Source organism: Macrobrachium rosenbergii, chromosome 59 (genome assembly GCF_040412425.1).
Source record: "Macrobrachium rosenbergii isolate ZJJX-2024 chromosome 59, ASM4041242v1, whole genome shotgun sequence".
In the NCBI taxonomy this organism is placed as follows: domain Eukaryota; kingdom Metazoa; phylum Arthropoda; class Malacostraca; order Decapoda; family Palaemonidae; genus Macrobrachium; species Macrobrachium rosenbergii.
Window position 1 is genome coordinate 1992501 of NC_089799.1, and position 17955 is coordinate 2010455.

The 17955-nt window shown below is 38.1% G+C and overlaps 1 protein-coding gene and 1 long non-coding RNA gene across 6 annotated transcripts in view; both read left to right on the top strand.

Moving 5' to 3' along the window:
- Positions 1-17955, top strand: part of LOC136837462 (endoplasmic reticulum membrane-associated RNA degradation protein-like) — a 334200-nt gene that overhangs the window by 223483 nt on the left and 92762 nt on the right. For all 5 annotated transcript variants that reach the window (XM_067102242.1, XM_067102244.1, XM_067102243.1 and 2 more), the window contains one exon: positions 3237-3443. In XM_067102242.1, coding sequence (XP_066958343.1) covers positions 3237-3443 — 207 coding nt within the window. The remainder of the gene's footprint in view (positions 1-3236; positions 3444-17955) is intronic.
- On the top strand, positions 8918-11307 carry LOC136837464 (uncharacterized). The gene is made up of 2 exons (XR_010852698.1): positions 8918-10517; positions 11104-11307. It is a non-coding gene; the product is annotated as an uncharacterized lncRNA (long non-coding RNA).

Consider the following 17955-nt stretch of genomic DNA (forward strand, 5'->3'; position numbering starts at 1 on the left):
CCTAGTGGTGATGGGCTGATTTCGCTCCCCTTTGCATAGGCTACTCATTATAATCCGTGGTTTCTTCTTCTTTTGGTATATATTGGTGTTGCACTATTCCTCGAAATGGTTAATACCTAAATATCCAATCATGAAGGTCATGCAAACCGCGTGCATAGACCTTCAAAATCTAAATTTCGGCGGTTCTCCTCTCTCGTTTTTTTTCTTGGCATGCGTCTCTAGTATTTTTTCCTAGGCTGTCATGTCTTTAAAATTCCTATGCTAAAATAAATACAATTTACTTACGTGGAATTTCTGGATCTGTGTGCTGGTTTTACACAAAAGGTTCGTAATTGTCTCGTAGCCAGCATAGCTTTGCTAATTGCTGATATGGCAGATGTAAACCCAAACAAAAGCAGAAAACAAAAAGGGGGGGATGCAACCACTAAACCGAGAATCTCAGGCAAAAGGTCGCCATTTTTATGTTTTTCCTGGGCAATCTAGTTTGAGATATTATCTGTGAGACAGGTAGCAACAGCTACAGATACTTTAGCCTTGTGATTCCGACTTCGTGGGTCCAGGGAAACATAAAACAAGAGGAAAAAGGGGGAATTTCATATGAGCGTAAGGCTCTTACTACTGAAGGGAAATATTACGTAAACATGTGGGTAAACTTACAGGAGTATATTTACATAAAGAACATTAGTACGGGAAAGAGAAATGCAATTAAATTATTGATCCTGGAGGGGATTCCTACGAGATGAATGAAACTGGGGGATTCCAGACACAGTCCGAGAAGATTCCATGATATAGGGTCCCTCTGAAATGAGAGATACACAAATTATACGCCAGTAATGAAAACTGACAAAAGGATAATGAATTCGAAGCTGCACTGAGGGTGCCAATGGGCTTCGATGAGTTAATAATGGCTTAGGACTGCCGACACTCGAGTAGCACGGACGGAATTTAACAAGAGATTCAGTGATTAGTGGCACTCAAATTGAGTAAATTTTACGGGGAAAAAGAGTGACTGAATGGACGTCTTTTCAGAGCACTTTACCGTAAGGGAGAAGTGGTTCCAGCGAAGAAGGCGGTCCGTGGATGACCCGCGATTCACGAGGGTGAAGGCGATCTTCCACGTGGAAGGATGTAGGGGTGCCGACGGCAAGGGCAGCATGTGGGGGACTTCATGAAGTGCCAGGTAATGGAGTGGGTTATGGATACGGCCAGCAGCAAAGGGAACACGTGGTTGGCGGTCGAAGTGCACGAAGGTAAAATATACTTTTAGAGGCCACGTGGTTAGATGGAGAAGTGGTGTGCTAAGGGCATCGTCGAGCCAGGGGCATGGTGGTGAGCGTGTTCGTTGTATTTAACCCATGCAGTCCAGCGAGCATCTGAGAGCAAGCCTTTGTCTGCTTGTCGCTATTATGCCCTCTCCTATGGGCAGGGGGCACATCCATGCACATAGGGAGTTGAGTCATTTTCAGCTGTTGTCTGCAGCTGGGGCGGGGGTGGGGGATTGCCTGGAAAGAAGCAGCCAGACAGATTCACTTTTGCCTCGAATAAGGAATTTTCTACTTAAAGGGAGTGGCCTACAATCGGTTTTAATCCCTTGTATTCTGACTGTGCTAACCCCTTGTCCAGCTCAGGCTGATAGATAAGTAGTCACGCATGTCGATAGACAGATATGTCTATCGATAGATTGGCAGACAGGAAACGAAAAAGGGAGCAATTTGCTAGCGAATTCTTGCTGATTATAATATATATATATATATATATATATATATATATATATATATATATATATATATATATATATATATATATATATATATATATATATATATAATCAATAAGCTACAAACGTCCTTTAATATCAATTGCTCTACCTCAGAAATAATATATTTTCATATGTGTTTTTTAAGGAAATTTTTAGTTGATAATAAGTTCATATTTATCCCGTGTGCTCGAACCAGCGAAGGACAAGAACTCAGGACTACCGTGGACGCTTTGATCCACATGGCCATGTGGATCAAAGCGTCCACTGTAGTCCTGAGTTCTTGTCCTTCGCTGGTTCGAGCCCACGGACGACGAAACTTATTATCAACTAAAAATTCCCCTTCGGTAACATATATGAAAATACTGTATATTATTTCCGAGGCAGAGCGAATTGGATATTAAAGGACGTTTGTAGCTTACTGATTGTATATGAATCACGGTGATGTGATAAAAAGTCATATATATATATATATATATATATATATATATATATATATATATATATATATATATATATATATATATATATATATATATATAGATAGATATAGATAGATAGATAGATCGATAGATAGATAGATAAATAGATAACTGAAAAAGCTGACAGAGGACGTCCTAACTGTCAAAACAAATGAACAAACAGTTGTTTAAAGTAATATCTGTACTTACAGTTTCGCAGACAGATTATTGGTACTTGCAGCAGGTGTTCAGGTAGTTAAAAGAACAGATAAAAAAGGCAAAACTTTAGTAAAAATAAGGGTAATTGCTAATACCATTTAATAATGAAAATTAGTCCAGTAGAAGAGACTGAAGATTGGGATTATTCAATGACAAAAGATATCTATGAAGAAAGTAAGAGTAATCCTGGTGGGGTGAGACTTCAGAAGTTATTCATACACCAGACCAGTAAAGAATAACCAGTCAAGGCATTCTTAGGACCAAGGTGCAAAAGGTGCCCCTCTTCTTTTTATGGGACTGAACTGGTGATTGCTGCTACCGCAGATTAGACCACTGTAAAATAATGGGATTTTGTTGAAACAAATAGTACTTGCATCTATAAAGTAATTAATGCTAGATTCAAGGGAAAAGGAAGGAACATTTAAATCAGATCTTCTCTTCAGATTTTTCCATCACTGAATACTGTGTGGCTTTTCTTTATAGTGGTAACTGGACGCTAACTAATGCCATATGAAATGAATAATGAAATGAATAAAGATTGAAAATCAGAGTAAGGAAATCTTGACTTTTCCACTTCGCATGATTTCACAAAAGTGAAAATGTGGCCTGTGAGTTTGTAGCCTCAAAATATTTAGTGTGTATAAAAATTAAACACTGAAAGGAGAAGAGAAGTGGTCTTGGTTTATTGACAGCTGGAAAGCTCTTTCAAAATCTGGTTCTTTATTATTTTGCAGCATCCACTGATACATTCATTTTAATCATATACTGTACAATTAAAAGATTCAATTTTTCCCTTCTAGAGTCAGCTGTTTGTTGTTCTTCTTGGTTCTGTATATGGCCTGAACCTTCGAAACATAGCATGGCATGGGTTTTTGAATCCAAGAGAAGCAAAATCTTCCTTCATAACAACAATTATTTTAACGCTTGTGAATGTTGGCCAAGACCTTGAAGTTAATTTGGGTCCAGAAATGTATATACCCCAAAGGTTGCAAACTTCATTCCCTGAGGTAAGGATTGTGTGTTCATTGCTATGTTGTTGTTTTTATTAAGTTTGCCTAACCTGTAATATTTTATAGTAAATGGCAAAAATATTGTAAACACAATTCTGAGATGCACTGGATGAATTGCTCGTTGATATTTGTTTTTGGATCAATTTACTTATTACAATATTGAAGTTTACGGCTTCTAACCAGATCCTTATACCTGCAATATCATTACTTAAACACTAACCTTATCTTTGGTTCATTTAGAGATATATTCATGAGATTTATTTTATTTAATTTCCCTTGTGTATTTCACTATTACAGATTGTGGTTAGTAAATGAAACATTTTTTATTTCTTGCTTCTCTGTACTTCACCCACAGTTATGCACTAAACATATTTATTTAACGTATTCGTATAGAAAGCTTTGATAATGACTCAGTATTTGCTGTTCTGCTGTTAATATATTTTATGTATGTGGTATGCAAACTATTCAGATGTATTGGTTACCATATTAAGTTAGTAACAGACCCTACATATATACGAGCCACGTCGTTTCCAGGCTTCCCATTGGATTATAACAGGACACCATGTTTGTTTACATTTAACGCAAGGTGCACAGCGCTCCCAACGGCCACAGGGCCAATATACTGTATACAGGCTCTGCTTAGAGCACTGTAGACAGCAGATTTAAGTTGATATACATATTTTCGATGTTATGATGGGTTGAAAGGACAGACATACATTACTTTACTTTACTTGAGTGTGGAACAGACAATATTTGAATGCATGACAGGGCCAGTCTGACAGCCTCACCATCACTCGCACTGCATTTTTCTGGCCTAAAGAGCATTCGCAGCCAAAATACTGTTGCTCTTTTAACTCACACACTGCAGTATTAATGAAAATATGCACGTGCACAATAGCAATGACATTTATTTAAACATCTACGTAGGCAGTTCACATGACCTCATGTCATGGCAGTCAACCTCCTCAGCTGACAGCTTACACCTGTCAAAATTATGGCTACAGAAATGGGTCAAACCTTCAACCATTACTTGAATGCAATTTATTTTATAGCATTACTTCCTGAGATAAATTCACCGTTCTTGGCTTTTTTAACTGTTATTAAAAAACTGCAATATTTCATTGAAATCATTTACATTTATATACAACAATAATGTAGAACATCGTATACTATTATTTACACCGCTTCCAGCATTGTTTAATATAATTATGTATGATAATTATTCTTTTGCCATTTTTTTTACAATCACAATCATTTACAGTTATATAGAAAATAATACAATAACTAGCCCAGTAGATATAAATATTTCAACAATAATGCTCTACTGCAAGGCAGATGCACCATGGCATTATCTACTATAACAAAGACACTGATGATGACAATATGTACATAATGTAATATGTAGGACATACTATGAATCATATTAGATAGGCCTGTTGAAATATGCACCTGAAGGCTACCAGGAGATTGTGAAATAGGATGGACAGATTTCAATCTGTAGGGTATTGACTGGACCAATAAATTTATTATTTATGTATGCATCCAGTGTTGACTGAAATTATGATCATGTATAAATAAACCCATGTAACAGTGGTTATTGAAAAAATACATTATGTACAATATCAACAATCACAAGTACATGGGCACATTATAAATGCTGAAGTATCTTTGCTTTTCTGTTCTTTTTGTTGCTTTGAGTAAGCATTTTTCTGGTCTCGAGTTTGAAATAGTAGTAGAGCCTGCAGCGAAGATAGAACCGCATGATGGAATTCAAGAAACTTCCGTCTTGATGAGCTGGACAGAACACAACCTGTCTGGAAGGTACCTGCTTCTCAACTTTGCCCAGCAGTTGAGACAGGATGTTGCTACTTACAAGAAGACTGGGGATCTGCTTTTCAAACACCTTGTCGTTGTTACAGCCATAGGCTGAACAGTAAGTTGGCATTGTCAAGCAAGTTGCACTAATTTGGGAAAATTAAGCTGTGTCAGAGCCTACCATCACCAAGAAAATATTTATAGGCTTTGCTATCACCCACTAAACTGGTAGTTATGCCCCGAGGCCGTTTGGGCCGCTGTGCACCTTGCCCTAAATGTAAACAAACATGGCGTTCTGGAAGTGACACAGCTTGTATATATTGGCTTTGTTAGTAATATAACATCACCTCTATTATTTTGATGAGATTTCAGGTCTGAAATATTTAGTTTCCAGGTATTTGCATCAGTGTCTACTTCATTTGCTTCACAAACTGGTATGCCGGAAGTTGAAGTTACATATACCTTAATCCTGGTTTAATATTTATGTTATTAAATTTTCGATGTTGGATTTTCGATTCTTGATCAACATGCCTTGATTTTGGCTTAATTTCTCTTCCCCTGTATTTTGTTGTAGTTGTTTTAATAATTTGGGCTGACATAATCTTTTCTGTTTGTTCCATTTTTTAATACATTTCTAGCCTCAGCAATAGACTTGCCTGGTAAGCAACCAAAAAACTGTAGAAAAAGTTAAGTTAGAAGGAAATTGCCTCCCCACACCTACTACTCACTTCGACCATTTTGTGTGGTGAAGCATTATGAAGTAAACTTTTGTCAGATCTTAAGCAGCCCATTCACGATCAGTAATTACTGAAGGAATTCCTTCAGTGTCAGAACTAGGACGTCCACTAACGGTCAGTGCGTTCATCAGTGTAGGATAGACTACCGTGGTGATTAGACAATCGAAATGGCTTCCTCTATTTTTTGTGATAATGAGTTATTGTTGATGGGATTAGGGCTTGTTGCGGCGCAGTCTACTTTGAAGAAACGAAGAAAGACTAAATCAAAATGGTGTAAAGATTGGCTACAGGGAAGGGATTTAAAATCACACATATTTTTGATGGAACTGAGATTTGAACCACAAGACTGGCTTAATTATTTAAGAATGGACGAGGAAACCTATGATCAGTTGCTTTTTTTGCTTCTTTCCTGAAATTACTCCTGTAGATGTTGATTTTTTTTTTCTTCACTAAGTCTGTGGTTGCATCAGGATACTTTTCTTTAAGTTTTTCTGCTAATTTTCCATACGCTTCGTTTTTATATTTTATTCAGATAATGTTTTGACTTAATTTGCCAAAGGCATGGCTGTTCTTTGTATAACTGAAAAAATTCGCCCCAAAATTCTCTATCTTCCGGCATCTTAACTACTTAAACCTCACTCAAATCTCTGCACCAACATTCCTCACACTCTGGCCATGCGGTTCACACTGATAACTTAACTGACTGGTAGCCATTCACGGTCAATGTTCCCTTCAGTGCGCGTTAGCCCCGCCTCCAAAATCAAGCAGAGTTTGATTCTCATCAGTGTAACTGACAGTTGTACTGACAGGCCTCAAACAACCCCATTCACGATCATTTTTGCCAAGTTTGAAGGAATTCCTTCAGTAATTACTGATCGTGAATGGCTTGCTTTAGGTTGCTTCCTGTTATGTTTAATGCATTACTTGGTTCTTGGTTAGCACACTACAGTAATTTCTCGATTATCCGGATTAATAAAGCCAAGGTTCTGATAAGGGTAAGTAAAAAAAAGCGACAGGTGTTACAGGACAACTCCATACCCTTCTCCACCTTACCTTGGCAATACCACACAACTGTTAACACTAAATACTGTACGCTTGTAAACAATAATCAACACACTTTAAACTGGAAACTTTATGCCAAAGGCAATTATCTACCTTTTCCCCCATATTTGTAACAAAATATACTGTATAAATACGCTTTGAAAAAAAAAGCAACCCCTTAACCCTAACTTTTTCTCTTTCTTATAAATGACACAGTTTGGTAGGTAGGTAGCCTACCTATGTTTACACACAGCCTACCATGGTATTATCACCATTAATGTATTTTCATACAACAACTTTCCTATCAGTTGTTGCCATATATTACCATACACTAGATACAAAGTCTGTATGTGTGAACTAGTGGCCCAGGCTGGGTGTTCCACTTACAGTATCCATTGGCATCCAATAGGTTATATTTAAGATAAAGGTAATGGTATTGAAACTGATATCTTACTCACTGAATCTGTTTATACTGTATTATAATCATGTTATATCATCATCGTATGAATAACTGATCATCTGCCCCATATGCATTTAAGTAGGCTAGGCTAATGTTGACATTCTCAGAATCAGCTGATTAAGGTCTACTGCCGAGATACTTATGAGAATAATTTTTTAGTTGCTAAAAGAAACGGATTATTGTTGGAGTTATTATTTTTGTTTTTGTACATAAATGTAAAACAGGTATGCAAAGGTAAACTAACATACTTTATGTTAAAATGAAATCCCTTAAAATCACTAAACGGCTGTTTCCCGATTCATTTTATTGTCGTACTCGATGTTGTTTTGGCCAGTTCTTTGGTAAGTGGTGTCCATGCAATGTTAAGCGGTTGTTAATTATAAAAGTTGATTATGAATTGTCACATAAGCCATAAGTTTGGTAATCTTGTTTGAAAACCTAGCTTACTACAATCTACCAAAAATGGAATTCACTCTACAAGAATAGCCTAATACAGTGTGATCTACCGAAAATGAAATTCGCTCAGGAAGTAAAGACCATTTTTATTTTTTTACTTTTATTTATTTAACCAGAAGATGGGATTTCAATGGAAAAAAGTTTAGCCTAATGTTAACTGGGCTATCAAAAATGTAACTCACGTGATACATGAGATACAATGAAATTATGTTTAGGGATGAAATTTTAAGGGTCACGTGATACTTGAGATCGAATGATACACGAGTATATATGGCATATTCCAATTCTTTGCTTATTTTGCCTTATCATGGAAACTGTGGTTTTGTAAATAAGCTTGTGTTTACACCATTAGTACATTTCTCAATGACGACTGTCCAAAGCAAATTCATTTTAAGAACACTACTGAAAAGAAGTTTATCATTTTCTGTTTTCACCACATAATATCACCATTTAGGTCTTTTTTTCTTTTAGGTGACTCTTAGATGATTATAACACATCATAACAATACACAAGAGAATATTTTATCACTGTTTATATTTGATCTCAAATATAATGTTCACATTCGCAGTAAAATATTAATTTAGAGCATTTATATACTAATAATGCAGCATTCATCATAAGTTTTGCCTTAGATGTTGGCATCACAGTGAGCTATTTATAACTTGCTTCCTTCCTCCCTCAACTGAAGGGAAGCAATGTACTGTACGTGTGTTTTTTTTTTTTTTTTTTGCATAGTATCACATGTTTTCCTGTTTTTTAATTGCTTGGCTTGATTTACTGTACAGTTGACTCTAATTATGATTATCACACATATCAGAACAGTACACAAAAGAATGTATTATCACTGTTGATAGTTCATCTCAAATTAAAAATATTGAAAATGTGAATTTTTAGATGTTGGCAACACATGCTATTTATAGCTTGTCTCAATGCCAACCAAAGCATATGAGTGTGCATGTGTACGTACTGTATACACACACACACGCTAAGGATATCAAATGTTTTTATCTCTTTTGGGTGGTAAGTTTGATTGCTTTTACATCTTTTATGCTGTGGAAATAAAAATGAGAATAGTGTAGCATAAAATAAAAATAAAATGGGGAAAGAGTGAGTGTGTGATAGGCTTTAACTATGTGATACCTCAGCTGTTGTTCTCTCTCTCTCTCTCTCTGTACTGTATCTCTTCTTGTTTTTTATTTTTTTGCTTTGTGCTTGATGTATTTCATTACAAGTTACAGTACAGTACTGTACATATCCTATAATAAAATGTGGAAAAAGCCTCTACTTAAAAATCAGAACAAAACAAGCTCTTAACAAAGTCAAGTGCCTGCCTACCCCTCTCCACCTATCCAACAGTACAATCCTGCCCCCCCTCCCAGCCAGGGATAATCCTTCCCCGCTCCACTCACCTTCCAAAACAACTCTTTCTCTGTGTGAGTTTTTGTTAACATCCGCACTGCTGCTATGGCACCCAGCCATCTGAACCCTCCCTCCTTCCAGGCCTCCAACACCCCCCAAAACCCTATTTCAGTCTCTTCATGAGTTTAATTTTGGGGATGTAAAATTTTTTGGGCCAATATTTCCAGTTTCCAAAAATCGATGAATAGAAATTCAGACTTGCATAATTCTAAAATGACTCTTAGCTACGGGGCCTCAAAGTCGATTTTTTAGTTTATACAATAAAAATTCATGCATCCAAAACTCAGCAAGGCCTGAACGTATTGATGTTTTGTATGAATTTATTTAATAGAACGGATCAAAATAAAGGGGCTCTAATTGAAGCCTAATGTCCGTGGCAGGTTCCCTCTCGGCTATGGGACCTCAAAGTTGGTGTTTTTTGTTAATTTTACATATGAACCTTGCAATTTCAAAATGACACCTCCATTACTTACAAGGTTACAGGAACCTTGAAACTGAAAAATGACACATGGAATACTACAACAGAGTGCCAATGATGAAAGGCTACCAGCTATATAAATGGTAGAAATTACCCATGAAATTGAAAAATGACACCTGTTATACTGCTGAAGAAAGAGTCTTCAAAGAGTCTTCAGGGAATCTTGGGTGAGGATTTTGGAGCGAATATGAAGACTATCATTTTCTCAAACTAGAGCATAGTCATTCAAGTAATGATGGCCACCTCCGGCGATTCCGGAGGAAATCTTTGCTAAGGGGTCCTTTTTTGTTTTTTTTTTTTGGGCTCAGGGGTCCAATTCAGCTGAAGAAAGAATCTTCAAGGAGTCTTCAGGGATTCTTCGGTGAAGATTTTGGCGCCAATACGAAGACTATCATTTTCTCAAACTAGAGCATAGTCATTCATGTAATGATGGCCACCTCCGGCGATTCCGGAGGAAATCTTTGGTAGGGGGTCCTTTTTGTTTTTTTTTTTTTGGGGCCCAGGGGTCCAATTCAGCTGAAGAAAGAATCTTCAAAGAGTCTTCAGGGATTCTTCGGTGAAGGTTTTGGAGCCAATACGAAGACTATCATTTTCTCAAACTAGAGCATAGTCATTCATGTAATGATGGCCACCTCCGGCGATTCCGGAGGAAATCTTTGGTAAGGGTCCTTTTTTTTTTTTTTTTTTTTTTTTTTTGGGGGCCCAGGGGTCCAGTTCAGCTGAAGAAAGAATCTTCAAGGAGTCTTCAGGGATTCTTCGGTGAAGATTTTGGCGCCAATACGATGAATATCATTTTCTCAAACTAGAGCATAGTCATTCTTGTAATGATGGCCACCTCCGGCGATTCCGGAGGAAATCTTTGGTAAGGGTCTTTTTTGTTTTTTTTTTGGGGTCCAGGGGTCCAATTCAGCTGAAGAAAGAATCTTCAAAAGGAGTCTTCAGGGATTCTTTGGTGAAGATTTTGGCGTGAATACGAAGACTATCATTTTCTCAAACCAGAGCATAGTCATTCATGTAATGATGGCCACCTCCGGCGATTCCGGAGGAAATCTTTAGTAAGGGTCCTTTTTGTTTTTTTTTGTGGGGCCCAGGGTCCAATTCAGCTGAAGAAAGAATCTTCAAGGAGTCTTCAGGAATTCTTCGGTGAAGCTTTTGGAGCCAATACGAAGACTATTATTTTCTCAAACTAGAGCATAGTCATTCATGTAATGATGGCCACCTCCGGCGTTTCCGGAGGAAATCTTTGGTAAGGGTCCTTTTTGTTTTTTTGTTTTTTTGTGGGGCCCAGGGGTCCAGTTCAGCTGAAGAAAGAATCTTCAAGGAGTCTTCAGGGATTCTTCGGTGAAGATTTTGGCGCCAATACGAAGACTATCATTTTCTCAAACTAGAGCATAGTCATTCATGTAATGATGGCCACCTCCGGCGATTCTGGAGGAAATCTTTGGTAAGGGGTCCTTTTTTTTTTTTTTTTTGGGGCCCAGGGGTCCAATTCAGCTGAAGAAAGAATCTTCAAGGAGTCTTCAGGGATTCTTCAAGATTTTGGCGCCAATACTAAGACTATCATTTTCTCAAACTAGAGCATAGTCATAAAGGCTACCAGCTATATAAATGGTAGAAATTACCCTTGAAATTGAAAAATGACACCTGTTATACTGCTGAAGAAAGAGTCTTCAAGGAGTCTTCAGGGAATCTTGGGTGAGGATTTTGGAGCCAATATGAAGACTATCATTTTCTCAAACTAGAGCATAGTCATTCATGTAATGATGGCCACCTCCGCGATTCCGGAGGAAATCTTTGGTAAGGGGTCCTTTTTGTTTTTTTTTTTTTTTGGGGCCCAGGGTCCAATTCAGCTGAAGAAAGAATCTTCAAAGAGTCTTCAGGGATTCTTCGGTGAAGATTTTGGAGCCAATATGAAGACTATCATTTTCTCAAACTAGAGCATAGTCATTCATGTAATGATGGCCACCTCCGGCGATTCCGGAGGAAATCTTTGGTAAGGGGTCCTTTTTTTTTTTTTTTTTTGTGGGGCCCAGGGGTCCAATTCAGCTGAAGAAAGAATCTTCAAAGAGTCTTCAGGGATTCTTCGGTGAAGATTTTGGAGCCAATACGAAGACTATCATTTTCTCAAACTAGAGCATAGTCATTCATGTAATGATGGCCACCTCCGGCGATTCGGAGGAAATCTTTGGTAAGGGGTCCTTTTTTTTTTTTTTTTTTGTGGGCCCAGGGGTCCAATTCAGCCGGGACCCTTGCGTGGTGAAGGTGGCATATTCTAATCCTGGCTTCAAAAAAAAAAAAAAAAAAAAAAAGTCCAGCCTCAAAAAATAGAACTTTCAAAATTTTCGACCTAACTAACCCTTGTTAGTACAGTTCTATTAATTTTGGGGATGTAAAATTTTTGGGCCAATATTTCAGTTTCAAAAATCGATGAATAGAAATTCAGACTTGCATAATTCTAAAATGACTCTTAGCTACGGGGCCTCAAAGTCGATTTTTAGTTTATACATTAAAAATTCATGCATCCAAAACTCAGCAAGGCCTGAACGTATTGATGTTTTGTATGAATTTTTTTAATAGAACGGATCAAAATAAAGGGGCTCTAATTGAAGCCTAATGTCCGTGGCAGGTTCCTCTCGGCTATGGGACCTCAAAGTTGGTGTTTTTGTTAATTTTACATATGAACCTTGCAATTTCAAAATGACACCTCCATTACTTACAAGGTTACAGGAACCTTGAAACTGAAAAATGACACATGGAATACTACAACAGAGTGCCAATGATGAAAGGCTACCAGCTATATAAATGGTAGAAATTACCCTTGAAATTGAAAAATGACACCTGTTATACTGCTGAAGAAAGAGTCTTCAAAGAGTCTTCAGGGAATCTTGGTGAGGATTTTGGAGCCAATATGAAGACTATCATTTTCTCAAACTAGAGCATAGTCATTCATGTAATGATGGCCACCTCCGGCGATTCGGAGGAAATCTTTGCTAAGGGGTCCTTTTTGTTTTTTTTTTTGGGGCCTCAGGGGTCCAATTCAGCTGAAGAAATAATCTTCAAAGAGTCTTCAGGGATTCTTCGGTGAAGATTTTGGCGCCAATACGAAGACTATCATTTTCTCAAACTAGAGCATAGTCATTCATGTAATGATGGCCACCTCCGGCGATTCGGAGGAAATCTTTGCAAAGGGGTCCTTTTTTTTTTTTTTTTTTTGGGGGCCCAGGGGTCCAATTCAGCTGAAGAAAGAATCTTCAAAGAGTCTTCAGGGATTCTTCGGTGAAGATTTTGGAGCCAATACGAAGACTATCATTTTCTCAAACTAGAGCATAGTCATTCATGTAATGATGGCCACCTCCGGCGATTCCGGAGGAAATCTTTGGTAAGGGTCCTTTTTTTTTTTTTTTTTTTGTGGGGCCCAGGGGTCCAGTTCAGCTGAAGAAAGAATCTTCAAGGAGTCTTCAGGGGCATTCTTCTAATATTTTGGGGCCAATAAAAATATCATTTTCTCAAACTAGAGCATAGTCATTCATGTAATGATGGCCACCTCCGGCGATTCGGAGGAAATCTTTGGAAGGGTCTTTTTTTTTTTTTTTTTTTTGTACAGTCCAGGGGTCCAATTCAGCTGAAGAAAGAATCTTCAAAGAGTCTTCAGGGATTCTTCGGTGAAGATTTTCCAAATACGAAGACTATTATTTTCTCAAACCAGAGCATAGTCATTCATGTAATGATGGCTTACCGGCGATTCCGGGCCTTTGGTAAGGGTCCTTTTTTTTTTTTTTTGTGGGCCCAGGGGTCCAAAACTCAGCTGAAGAAAGAATCTTCAAGGAGTCTTCAGGGATTCTTCGTGAAGATTTGGAAATACGAAGACTATCATTTTCTCAAAGTAGAGCATAGTCATTCATGTAATGATGGCCCCTCCGGCGATTCCGGAGGAAATCTTTGGTAAGGGGTCCTTTTTTTTTTTTTTTTTGTGGGGCCCAGGGGTCCAGTTCAAAAGAAAGAATCTTCAACGAGTCTTCAGGGATTCTTCAGTGAAGATTTTGAAACCAAAAAATGAAGACTATCATTTTCTTAAACTAGAGCATAGTCATTCATGTAATGATGGCTCTCCGGCGATTCCGGAGGAAATCTTTGGTAACGGGTCCTTTTTGTTTTTTTTTTTTTGTGAGGCACCTGTTAATTCAACTGAAGAAAGAATCTTCAAGGAGTCTTCAGGATTCTTCGGTGAAGATTTTGGCATACTAAGACTATCATTTTCTCAAACTAGAGCATAGTCATAAAGGCTACCAGCTATATAAATGGTAGAAATTACCTTGAAATTGAAAAATGACACCTGTTATACAGCTGAAGAAAGAGTCTTCAAGGAGTCTTCAGGAATCTTCAGTGAGGATTTTGGAGCCAATATGAAGACTATCATTTTCTCAAACTAGAGCATAGTCATTCATGTAATGATGGCCACCTCCGGCGATTCCGGAGGAAATCTTTGGTAAGGGGTCCTTTTTTTTTTTTTTTTTTTGTTCCAATTCAACTGAAGAAAGAATCTTCAAGGAGTCTTCAGGGATTCTTCAGTGAAGATTTTGGCGCCAATACTAAGACTATCATTTTCTCAAACTAGAGCATAGTCATTCAAATGCTACCAGCTATATAAATGGTAGAAATTACCCTTGAAATTGAAAAATGACACCTGTTATACTGCTGAAGAAAGAGTCTTCAAGGAGTCTTCAGGGAATCTTCAGGTGAGGATTTTGGAGCCAATATGAAGACTATCATTTTCTCAAACTAGAGCATAGTCATTCATGTAATGATGGCCACCTCCGGCGATTCCGGAGGAAATCTTTGGTAAGGGTCCTTTTTTTTTTTTTTTTTTTGTGGGGCCCAGGGTCCAATTCAGCTGAAGAAAGAATCTTCAAAGAGTCTTCAGGGATTCTTCGGTGAAGATTTTGGAGCCAATATGAAGACTATCATTTTCTCAAACTAGAGCATAGTCATTCATGTAATGATGGCCACCTCCGGCGATTCGGAGGAAATCTTTGGTAAGGGTCCTTTTTTTTTTTTTTTTGTGGGGCCCAGGGGTCCAATTCAGCTGAAGAAAGAATCTTCAAAGAGTCTTCAGGGATTCTTCGGTGAAGATTTTGGAGCCAATACGAAGACTATCATTTTCTCAAACTAGAGCATAGTCATTCATGTAATGATGGCCACCTCCGGCGATTCGGAGGAAATCTTTGTAAGGGTCCTTTTTTTTTTTTTTTTTGCAGGGGCCCAGGGTCCAATTCAGCCAGGACCCTTGCGTGGTGAAGGTGGCATATTCTAATCCTGGCGTAAAAAAAAAAAAAAAAAAAAAATGTCCAGCCTCAAAAAATAGAACTTTCAAAATTTTCGACCTAACTAACCCTTGTTAGTACAGTTCTATTAATTTTGGGGATGTAAAATTTTTTGGGCCAATATTTCCAGTTTCCAAAAATCGATGAATAGAAATTCAGACTTGCATAATTCTAAAATGACTCTTAGCTACGGGGCCTCAAAGTCGATTTTTTAGTTTATACAATAAAATTCATGGATCCAAAACTCAGCAAGGCCTGAACGTATTGATGTTTTGTATGAATTTTTTAATAGAACGGATCAAAATAAAGGGGCTCTAATTGAAGCCTAATGTCCGTGGCAGGTTCCCTCTCGGCTATGGGACCTCAAAGTTGGTGTTTTTGTTAATTTTACATATGAACCTTGCAATTTCAAAATGACACCTCCATTACTTACAAGGTTACAGGAACCTTGAAACTGAAAAATGACACATGGAATACTACAACAGAGTGCCAATGATGAAAGGCTACCAGCTATATAAATGGTAGAAATTACCCATGAAATTGAAAATGACACCTGTTATACTGCTGAAGAAAGAGTCTTCAAAGAGTCTTCAGGAATCTTGGGTGAGGATTTTGGAGCGAATATGAAGACTATCATTTTCTCAAACTAGAGCATAGTCATTCAAGTAATGATGGCCACCTCCGCGATTCCGGAGGAAATCTTTGCTAAGGGTCCTTTTTGTTTCTTTTTTATGGGGCTCAGGGGTCCAATTCAGCTGAAGAAAGAATCTTCAAGGAGTCTTCAGGGATTCTTCGGTGAAGATTTTGGCGCCAATACGAAGACTATCATTTTCTAAAACTAGAGCATAGTCATTCATGTAATGATGGCCACCTCCGGTGATTCCGGAGGAAATCTTTGGTAAGGGGTTCTTTTTGTTTTTTTTGGGGTGCCCAGGGGTCCAATTCAGCTGAAGAAAGAATCTTCAAAGAGTCTTCAGGGATTCTTCGGTGAAGATTTTGGAGCCAATACGAAGACTATCATTTTCTCAAACTAGAGCATAGTCATTCATGTAATGATGGCCACCTCCTGCGATTCCGGAGGAAATCTTTGGTAAGGGGTCCTTTTTTTTTTTTTTTTTTTGTGGGCCCAGGGGTCCTGTTCAGCTGAAGAAAGAATCTTCAAAGGAGTCTTCAGGGATTCTTCGGTGAAGATTTTGGCGCCAATACGATGAATATCATTTTCTCAAACTAGAGCATAGTCATTCATGTAATGATGGCCACCTCCAGTCCTCTTTAGTAAGGGGTCTTTTTTGTTTTTTTTTTTTGTGGGGTCCAGGGGTCCAATTCAGCTGAAGAAAGAATCTTCAAAGAGTCTTCAGGGATTCTTGGTGAAGATTTTGGCGTTACGAAGACTATTATTTTCTCAAACCAGAGCATAGTCATTCATGTAATGATGGCTTACCTCCGCGATTCGGAGGAAATCTTTGGTAAGGGGTCCTTTTTTTTTTTTTTTTTGGGGCCCAGGGGTCCAATTCAGCTGAAGAAAGAATCTTCAAGGAGTCTTCAGGATTTTTCGGTGAAGCTTTTGGAGCCAATCAAGACTATCATTTTCTCAAACTAGAGCATAGTCATTCATGTAATGATGGCCACCTCCGGCGATTCCGGAGGAAATCTTTGGTAAGGGTCCTTTTTGTTTTTTTTTTTTTGTTAGGGCCCAGGGGTCCAGTTCAGCTGAAGAAAGAATCTTCAAGGAGTCTTCAGGGATTCTTCGGTGAAGATTTTGGCGCCAATACGAAGACTATCATTTTCTCAAACTAGAGCATAGTCATTCATGTAATGATGGCCTCCGGCGATTCCGGAGGAAATCTTTGTAAGGGTCCTTTTTTTTTTTTTTTATTTTTTTGTGGGGCCCAGGGGTCCAATTCAACTGAAGAAAGAATCTTCAAAGGAGTCTTCAGGGATTCTTCGGTGAAGATTTTGGCGCCAATACTAAGACTATCATTTTCTCAAACTAGAGCATAGTCATAAAGGCTACCAGCTATATAAATGGTAGAAATTACCTTGAAATTGAAAAATGACACCTGTTATACTGCTGAAGAAAGAGTCTTCAAGGAGTCTTCAGGAATCTTGGGTGAGGATTTTGGAGCCAATATGAAGACTATCATTTTCTCAAACTAGAGCATAGTCATTCATGTAATGATGGCCACCTCCGGCGGTTCCGGAAGAAATCTTTGAAAGGGTCCTTTTTTTTTTTTTTTTTGTAGGGCCCAGGGGTCCAATTCAGCTGAAGAAAGAATCTTCAAAGAGTCTTCAGGGATTCTTCGGTGAAGATTTTGGAGCCAATATGAAGACTATCATTTTCTCAAACTAGAGCATAGTCATTCATGTAATGATGGCCACCTCCGCGATTCCGGAGGAAATCTTTGGTAAGGGGTCCTTTTTTGTTTTTTTTTGTGGGCCCAGGGGTCCAATTCAGCTGAAGAAAGAATCTTCAAAGAGTCTTCAGGGATTCTTCGGTGAAGATTTTGGAGCCAATACGAAGACTATCATTTTCTCAAACTAGAGCATAGTCATTCATGTAATGATGGCCACCTCCGGCGATTCCGGAGGAAATCTTTAAGGGGTCCTTTTTGTTTTGTTTTTTTGCAGGGGCCCAGGGGTCCAATTCAGCCAGGACCCTTGCGTGGTGAAGGTGGCATATTCTAATCCTGGGGTAAAAAAAAAAAAAAAAAAAAAAAGTCCAGCCTCAAAAATAGAACTTTCAAAATTTTCGACCTAACTAACCCTTGTTAGTACAGTTCTA